Source organism: Cyprinodon variegatus, unplaced genomic scaffold, assembly GCF_000732505.1.
Source record: "Cyprinodon variegatus isolate N-32 unplaced genomic scaffold, C_variegatus-1.0 Scaffold984, whole genome shotgun sequence".
Classification (NCBI taxonomy): Eukaryota; Metazoa; Chordata; class Actinopteri; order Cyprinodontiformes; family Cyprinodontidae; genus Cyprinodon; species Cyprinodon variegatus.
Window position 1 is genome coordinate 66,158 of NW_015151437.1, and position 9,551 is coordinate 75,708.

General features: G+C 44.1%; 2 protein-coding genes across 2 annotated transcripts in view; one reads left to right on the plus strand and one right to left on the minus strand.

Annotated features, from left to right (window-relative positions):
• The first annotated feature begins 3,210 nt into the window (after window positions 1-3,210).
• chrm4 (cholinergic receptor, muscarinic 4) lies at window positions 3,211-6,780 on the plus strand. The gene is made up of 3 exons (XM_015399040.1): window positions 3,211-3,354; window positions 5,084-5,964; window positions 6,040-6,780. Exons 1-3 carry the CDS (start codon window positions 3,234-3,236, stop codon window positions 6,418-6,420), a joined length of 1,383 nt encoding a protein of 460 aa, XP_015254526.1. The 5' UTR covers window positions 3,211-3,233; the 3' UTR covers window positions 6,421-6,780.
• Window positions 6,781-8,650: 1,870 nt separating this feature from the next.
• The window catches only part of mdk (midkine (neurite growth-promoting factor 2)), a 12,974-nt gene continuing 12,073 nt past the window's right edge, over window positions 8,651-9,551 (minus strand). Inside the window, exons 4-5 of the mRNA XM_015399051.1 lie at window positions 9,205-9,363; window positions 8,651-8,929 (exon numbers count right to left, since the gene is read on the minus strand). Coding sequence (XP_015254537.1) covers window positions 8,910-8,929; window positions 9,205-9,363 — 179 coding nt within the window. The 3' untranslated portion in view covers window positions 8,651-8,909. The remainder of the gene's footprint in view (window positions 8,930-9,204; window positions 9,364-9,551) is intronic.

Below are 9,551 nucleotides of genomic sequence, written 5' to 3' on the forward strand. Positions count from 1 at the left end.
GTTATTCCTTTTTTCAATTTTCTCTTTCAAATCCTTTTTGAAATTGCGTTTTCTTTTTGCTTTATCTCCATTTACCTTTTCCATGACCCTTCTGGTCCCTGAACACAACAGAACCAGTGAAACTTTCTCATTGGTTAGACTGCCTCAATTTCCTGTTGAAGATTAAGTCATCCATGTCAGGTCATCGTCGTTCCAAAAAGGTTAAAAACAAACCTCTTGGCTTTTTTTCTCCCCAAGTTTGAAGAGTTTTGCTTCCATTCCTGGAAGCTTTTTTTTTATTCAAATATCTGATATAGTGTTGAGTTCCAAGCTTTATAGACAAAGCCCAACAAAGCCTTGTTTGGGCTGCTCTATAAAGTTAACATATATACAATATTAATATATTAACATATATTCATATACAATATGAAGAAGTTTACACTGATCGTCTGTAAATGTGCACTGCTAAAAAAAAATAAAGCAACACTTTGAAAACACATCAGATCTCAATGGGGGAAAAAAAATCCTGCTGTTTATTTCTACTGATATGGACTGGATGATGTGTTAGGAACAAAGGATGCCACATCATTTGATGGAAATGAAAATGATCAACCTACAGAGGGCTGAAGTCAAAGACACCCCAAAAATGCAGCAGGCTAGTCCATTTTGCTGAAATTTCATTGCAGCAACTCAAAATGGTATTCAGTCATTTGTATGGTCCCCACGTGCGTGTCTGCATTCCTGACAACGTCGGGGCATGCTCCTAATGAGACGACGGATGGCGTCCTGGGGTATCTCCTCCCAGATCCGACCAGGGCATCACTGAGCTCCTGGACAGTCTGAGGTGCAACCTGGCGGCGTCGGATGGATCGAATCATAATGTCCCAGAGGTGTCCTATTGGATTTAGGTCAGGCGAGCGTTGGGGCCAATCAATGGTACCCATTCCTTCATCCTCCAGGAACTACCTGCATACTCTCTCCACATGAGGCCAGACATTGTCCTGCACCAGGAGGAACCCAGGACCCACTGCACCAGCATAGGGTCTGACAATGGGTGCAAAGATTTCATCCCGATACCTAATGGCAGTCAGGGTGCTGTTGTCTAGCCTGTATAGGTCTGTGCGTCCTTCCATGGATATGCCTCCCCAGACCATCACTGACCCACCACCAAACTGATCATGCTGAACGATGTTACAGGCAGCATAACGTTCTCCACTGCTTCTCCAGACCCTTTCACGTCTGTCACATGTGCTCAGGGTGAACCTGCTCTCATCTGTGAAAAGCATTCACTCACACCAGTGGCCTGCTGGAGGTCATTTGTAGGGCTCTGGCAGTGCTCCTCCTGCTCCTCCTTGCACAAAGGAGCAGATAGCGGTCCTGCTGATGGGTTGTAGACCTTCTACAGCCCTGTCCAGCTCTCCTGGAGTAACTGCCTGTCTCCTGGAATCTCCTCCATGCTCTTGAGATTGTGCTGGGAGACACAGTAAACCTTCTGGCAATGGCACGTATTGATGTGCCATCCTGGAGGAGTTGGACCGCCTGTGCAACCTCTGTAGGGTCCAGGTAGCGCCTCATGCTAACAGTAGTGACAGTGGCCCTAGCCAAATGCAAAACTGGTGAAAAAGAGTCAGAAAAGATGAGGAGGGGGAAAATGTCAGTGGCCTCCACCTGTAAAACCATTCCTGTTTTGATGGTCGTCTCGTTGTTGCCCCTCTAGTTCACCTGTTTTTAATTTCATTAACACCAAAGCAGCTGAAACTGATTAACAACCCCCTCTGCTACTTACCTGACCAAATCAATATCCCACAAGTTTAATTAACTTGATGCTATACTCTGATTAAAGTGTTCCTTTAATTGTTTTTAGTAGTGTATAAGTAATGACTTCTAAATGATTAAGGATACTGTGATGTAAAAACATAATTGTGCCATAAAACTGTGTTTTTGTGTTTTAAAGAGTACTGCATAGGCATTTTTAGGATACATGCTGGGAGACAATCTTAACTGGAGGCGTCCACCCCGGGTTTAGGTTTCTAATCCACCAACATCAGGATTAGATTAGGTTTAAATCCACTGACCTCAGGTTTAGGTTTCTCATCCACCAACGTCAGGATTAGATTAGGCTTAAATCCAACAATCCCGGGTTTAGGTTTCTAATCCACCAACATCGGGATTGTATAAGGTTGAAATCCACCAACCCCAGGTTTAGGTTTCTAATTCACCAACGTCTGGATTAGATTAGGCTTAAATCCACCAACCCCAGGTTTAGGTTTCTAATTCACCAACGTCTGGATTAGATTAGGCTTAAATCCACCAACCCCAGGTTTAGGTTTCTAATTCACCAACGTCTGGATTAGATTAGGCTTAAATCCACCAACCCCGGGTTTAGGTTTCTTATCCACCAACGTCTGGATTAGATTAGGTTTAAATCCACTGACCTCAGGTTTAGGTTTCTAATCCACCAATGTCAGGATTAGATTAGGTTTAAATCCACTGACTTCGGGTTTAAATTTCTAATCCACCAACATCGGGATTATATAAGGTTGAAATCCACCAACCTCGGGTTTAGGTTTCTAATCCACCAACGTCTGGATTAGATTAGGTTGAAATCCACTGACTTCGGGTTTAAATTTCTAATCCACCAACATCGGGATTATATAAGGTTGAAATCCACCAACCCCGGGTTTAGGTTTCTAATCCACCAACGTCTGGATTAGATTAGGTTGAAATCCACGACCCGGGTTTAGGTTTCTAATTCACTAACATCAGGATTAGATTAGGCTTAAATCCACCAGCCTTGGGATTAAATTTCTAATCTACCAAGGCCAGGATTAGATTAGGATGGGAGCCAGTATAGCTTCTCGGCTGGCTGCAGTTGGATGAACTTGACTGCCCCTACAATGGTGGACAATCTAACATGTTAGGTGACACTGCATCTTTTTTTACATCAAGAAGAAAAAGGGTTTTTTAAAACCTTTCTATTAGTTTTCTGCTGAATGTCAATTCATTGAATCCGTACTAAATGTGTTTCAGTCTGATGTGATTAAACAGTTTTCTGCATTCATCTATAGTTTGATTAAAGGTATTTATTTATATCTAATCTGTATAAGATGAATCTGTTTTTCAGGGTTTTTTTCTGCTGTTGATTTTTCAGCTATTGATGTGAAATCTGCTGCTGTTGTGAGTGATGTAGACAGCCGTCTGCCTCCACCTCTCTGACAGTGAGGCTGATCTGAGGTCAGTTACAGAAGCAGCTGATGGGAAGGTGTGGCTGTGACGATGAGGAGGGACAAACTCTTCCTCAGACCTTTATAAGCCTCTCATTGTGGATCAGATTGTTGAACATCCTGAGTCGCTGCAGCAGCTCCATCATCAGAGGTAAGATTTCACTCCTTGGTCCCATTTTGTGCTTTAGAAGATGTTTGAAGCAAACCTGCAGACTGACGGTCAGGAAAGTGTTTTGATGAAGAGCAGAGACCCAAACTGGTTTGTTTAACTTTATGATCATAAGGCTGCTGCTGGATCAGAGATCCTTCATAACGGGTCTGCTGTAGAGCTTAAATCAGGAACGGCACAGATAACCGCGTCAGGATGAGCAGCAGCAAATAGCTTCTCTTTATGAGAAAATATAATTTAAACCTAATTTTCACTGTTAAAGCTGATATTTGAGATGATCTCAGGTCGGTTCCTTTGACTAAATCAGCCATTTGGTTTTCAGAACATAGTTAGTTGGTATTTAAAGACATTTTATTGGCATTTACAGACATTAGGTAAAGCTTTTAGTCAAGCCAGCATTTGTGCTAAAAAGCACTGCATAAAATCTTGTAGGAATTAGCCCAGATGTCAGTCAAAGTGCTTCTAAAAAATGAGCCTCTCAGCCTTAATTTCAGCGTAGCAGTCGACTAATAGTCCCCACTAGTGAGGTCTCTGTAATCTCTCCAAAGTACATCATCCCAGAAGGTTTCCATCTGTTGTATATCAGGAGCTACAGCCTGCTGTAGATCCTGTGATGAGATTTTATGGGGGATTCTTTCAGGTTCTTGCTGCCTGCTGGCAAAGACTGCCTCCCTTCCAGTACATTACAGCTGATAAATCAATGGCTGAAAACTTTGAAACGTGGAATTTCTCCTCAGAGAGAGGAGGCTCATTTTGCCGCAGTGTTTAGGCAAGCTAAAGTCGATTTCACAGTCTTCAGTTATTATATAGAAGCACTTTTGAAATGCTGGTGCTTTCATAGATTTTATATCAAAAACTCATTTGCAGTATTTATATTTAGGGGAGATATGACATAGTTATCTCACTCATCCTGAGCCAGCAGGGGGCAATGTACAAGAATCTTTGGACTGTAACGTCAAAAACTAGATCAAAGGTACTTGTACTCATCATGTGTGGCTTGTCCCACAAACCCTTTCCAGCTCTACTGGGAGGAGCCCAGTGCAATCAGTCAGGCTCTCCTCTCCAGCCCCTGGCACAGGCCTTCCTGGGGAGGCTGGGAAGTGTGATCCACCTTTAGTTGGAACACGCCCTCTTGTCCACCGCTCCAATGTGCCAGTCCAGGGGCACTGATCTCTACCTACAAGCAAAGTTGAAGATGCGTGTCAGCCATGATAGCTCAACAACATCTAGAGACGTAAGGTACTCAGGGTGGATCTTATTCACCTCCCAAGCCTTGCAATGGAGTTTTTTTGACCACCTTGATGACTTTAACCTGGGTGGTAGGACCTGACAGCATCCTTTACTGCCGGCGTCAACACTGAAGTTGAGGAGTGCCCTCTCACTTTTTGGGCCTCACCATTTGCACATCACTTGGCTTTTTCTGTGTACACCATTGTTGGATGTTATAGATTCCCGGTAGGAAAATCAACAGGGACGTCCCCCTGAAGTTGTAATCCACAATGGGGATGCTGGACCTGACCTCAGGATCTAAGATGGCTGATGTTGTTTAGAATGAAGTAATCGCTTGGGTTTATCTAATGTTCTTGTTTGTCAAATTATGGGATGTTTTGCTAGCAGTGGCTAGCTTATTCCACCGTCCCTTGACCTATCGGTCCAGATAAACGCAGTGTCAGGCCTCGGGTCACGTAGCTTTTGATCTGTTTGTGTGCAGGAAGCATGGAACTGACAACAGGCCCCACCCTCAACACCTCTGCTTGGCTCCACCCTCCTTACAACACCTCTTCGGGGCCTTGGATCGAGGCGCCGTATCCATACGGCACTGCTGAACTTGTTCTGATTGGCATGGCAACGGCCTCTCTAAGCATCCTCACTGTCCTTGGGAACACACTCGTCATCCTTTCCATCAAAGTCAACCGCCACCTACGGACAATCAACAACTACTTTCTGGTGAGTTTGGCAGCAGCCGACTTGTTGATTGGACTGCTGTCAATGAACGTGTATACGCTGTACAGCCTGAGGGGCCACTGGCCCCTGGGGCCAGAGCTCTGCGACGCGTGGCTTGTTCTGGACTATGTGGTGAGTAATGCGTCTGTCCTGAACCTGCTGCTGATCAGTTTGGACCGGTACCTGTGCACCAGATGGCCTCTAAGCTACCCGGTGCGTCGAACGGGTCATATGGCGGGCCTGATGATCGGAGCTGCCTGGCTACTGTCATTCCTCCTGTGGGCCCCTGCCATCCTGTGCTGGCAGAGGGCGGGCGGCAGGAGGGTCATCCCTGATGGACAGTGTTACATCCATCTTCTGGCGAGCCCAGCCGTCACCATGGGAACCACACTGCTATCTTTTTACCTGCCTGCGCTGGTCATGATTGGACTGTACAGCCGCCTGTCCGTGGCCAGCCGCCACCGACTTTCAGCCTTTCAGGACGGGCGGAGAACGCTTACCCTGTCCCGTCCAGCTGTGAAGAACTTTCTCCTGGGACAACGCAGCTGGGGGGCCAGCAGCCTGTCATCAGATTTGTCTCTGCATCGGCAAGGGACATCCGGAAGTCCGGTGGACAAGGCAGACAAGTTGGACAGTTGCAAACGCCCGGTAGGTACAGTTTCTCATTGTTAGTACTGAAGAAAGTAGTTACGTCCTAAACTGACCTATCTGTCTGATCAGCAGCATCTCTCCCGGACCTCCTCAGATTCCTCGTCCATCGTTGACCTCCACAGCTCAGCCTCTGCAGCGCTGTCTTCCTGCCCCAGCTTCAGGTCCCAGGAGAGGAGGAGGCGCCGGGCGATGGCGAGAGAAAGGAGGCTGACCAACACCATCCTCGCCATTCTGTTGGCTTTCATCGTAACCTGGACGCCCTACAACGTTATGGCGGTCATTGGCGCCTTTCGTCACATCCGAATCCCGGACGGCCTGTGGACTGCGGGCTACTGGCTGTGTTATGTCAACAGCACCATCAACCCCTGTTGCTACTCGCTGTGCAACGTCACCTTTAGGAAGACCTTCTGCTGCCTGCTGAGCTGCGGCAGCAGGAAGCTAAACCAACACTGAAGCAGGCTGACCAGCCGCTTATTTCTCTGAAGAACTACTGATCAGAACCTCTTCGTTTGGAAGGGTAGAGCTTTAAAGTGTTGCTAACACTCATAGCACTATAAGCAAGAACATTTGCTCACGTGTCTAACAACAGAAGGCTGCCTGAGCTTTAGCTTCACTAAACTCACAACTGTTTTTTCTTGAGTTGCATCCCATTTAGAATCAAACATCTTCTTGCACCTTTTTACTCCTGATGTTGGAAAACTCACTCGCCACCAGCTCTTTGGCTTGTTGGACAATTAGTAAACATGGAGGGCCATACTCCAGTCAGATTACTTTATGATAAATATACACAGAACACTGGAAAAACAATCTAGAAATGAGTAAAAGTTTCTTAACCTCTTACACCCTCAGGGGGTATAAATAAATTTCTGCCTGACAAAAACACACAAAAGTAAATCACTTATAGCCTCACAGCTATTAGATTTAAGAAGAAACTTTTGGTACGTCTGTAAAGGTAAGATGTCATAGAATGGTTTTCTGGTGTCAGCACCATTGTAGCTTTGACCCTGCCTGAAATATTAGGGACAAAATACAAAATATTTTGCATTTTTTGAACCTCGCCAAAATTTTCTTTGAAATAAACATTGCAAAACCCTACCAAAATATTATTTATAGCACAAAAAAGTAGTACAGACTTTTAAATCTAAATGTTGTGTAAAAATATACCAAATTTGGACTCAATCAGATGAATCATATTTATTTTAGAATGGTATTAGTGAGAAATTTCTTAGGCGGAGAGGCCATTTTGGCACATTTATCCATAAATGTCACCAAACTGTGCCAAATGTGTTTTTTACATCAATACTGGGGGTTTGGTAAAATTACGAGGTCACGTAGCAGCTGGACCCGCTGGTGGGTCCGTAGGGTTCTAGGGGTTAAATTAAATGTATTTATCCTTGATTTGTGGAGGTAAATGAGATAGTTTGCCAATGGAATGAGTATTTTTACTCTTAAAATAACAAGATAACATGCACTTGAAATAAGACAATGCAATTGTGTTTTATTTTAAATTCAAATTGTCTTGTTCCATTGGCAAAATGTCTCTTTTACCTCCTCAATCCAAGAACAAATGCACTTATTTTAAGAAAAAATTACCTATCTAGGTTTCATTTTTTTCCACTGAACGGCTACATTTACTAAATTTGAGCAAAAATGATCACGACAGTGGGGCGATAGTGGCGTCAGTTTCCTGAAGCTCCGACTTTCAGTCTCATTGTGTCTTTGGGTAAGATACTTCACCTGCATTGCCCACCGATGGCGGTCAGCGGGACAGGTGGCACCACTGTACAGAAGCCTCGCTTCGATTGGTGTGCCCCAGGGCATCTGTGGCTACAGTGTAGCTTACCACCATCAGTGTGTGCATGAATGACTGAATGTAGCATAAAGCCTGACTTGGAAAAGTACAAAATAAGTAGAGACTATTTATAGGCCAAAGCCGAAAAGACAAAAATTAAAAAATACTACTATGCTGACTTGTTAAAACAAAAAAACAAAAAACAAAACATGACTATGTATGTTGAACTCCTGGCTCAGAGGTTATGTGTGGATCTGCTCCAACAAACAAACAGAAAATCCGTTACAGTACTGTAATATCCTCTGACCCTTTGACACAAAATAAATACCAGATCATTATTTCAGTCTAGAAAGAACAGACTTCTTTCAGTCATGATTTCTCTTCAAAATGTATATATTTCCCCCCCCCCCCAACAGCTTTTAGGTCATGCGACTGACTGTCAGCAAACTTTTTAAAAAAAAGACTGGTCGGTGATGCAGACTGGTTTTTAACCAATTTTAATGCATTTACTGTTTTCTTTTGATGTTTTTTTTTTTTTACTAACTTTTATACTGAATTATTTAACTTAACTTAGTTTTCAATTGGTCCCTAAATAAACCTCTTCTTCCCAGAGGAAGCTGCTGACTTCAGTTCAGACGCTGTAACCCCTTTTAACCAGAAGAGGGCGCCAAACAGACAGTTTTAGACACAGGGACCTGTTCAGATTCAACACCTTTAGTCTGCTTCATAAATTCTGTTGCTTGAATAAAACACACCACGGTTTTCACCAAAACAATGTACAGCATTTATTTGTTTGTTTGTACAAGTCTCATCAATAATCTGTAATTCCAAAAATAAACTTTCCTTCAGTTTGGATGTGGAGGATCTGGAGGATCATTGGTTGCCTCTAATGACTACTGGCGGGGTTTGGGGGGGGGTACACTATCACCTACTGAACAAAGGTTATTCTGACCAGCTAAAGCTTAGATCCAAGGAAAGCATGGAATGGGAGCAGGAATCAGCAAGTCAGATGGGATCAGTTTGAGGACAGGAAGTCTGTTTTGGAGTCTCTGGTTTTAGGTCTGAAGAAAAGAAGGCAACTTTGAGCTGCAGGAGGAGGAGGAGGAGGAGGAGGAGGAGAACTCCTTCGTCTTCTGGTTCACGTTCTTCTTCAGTTTGATTTCTTCTCTCCTGCAGACAGAAAAGTAAGTTAAGCTTCTGTTCAATCGGTTCTATTCCTCATACCAGCCTCTGTTCTGCTGGTTTCTATGGTTTAGTCAAAATCAATGAAACATTTTTAAATTAATTGATCTTCTTTGTGAAATTATTTATATTTTTAAAGTGAGCTGAATAAACTGCACATCCTGCAGGAATGAAACTGGATCTGATAGTCCTATTCTCTGATGTTCCCAGAGCTCCTGATCCTGATGGCGCCCTCTGTCCCTTCGCTCTCCCCCGTGCCTCACCTCTGGTCTTCTTGGCTTTGTGGGAGCAGGGCTTGGACACCTTGACGGTGGTCTGACAGTCTGCGTTGTACAGAGCTCTCTTCAGCGTCCCTGACCGGCTCTTGGTGTTGGTGGCGGCGTCGCATGGACTCCACGCTCCAAACTTGTACTTGCAGTCACCTGAGAAGACATCACATCCAGTTACCCGCTGCTTCCAGCCCACAATAACAGATCCCTTCTTTAACTACTTTTTGACTTAAACAGCCTTTCCAATCACAGGCCCCGTCCACACGAAGTCAAAACGAACACGAAACGCTGATATTTTCCAAAACGTTTGCCGTAAAGACGGAGACGTAAAATAAATGTGA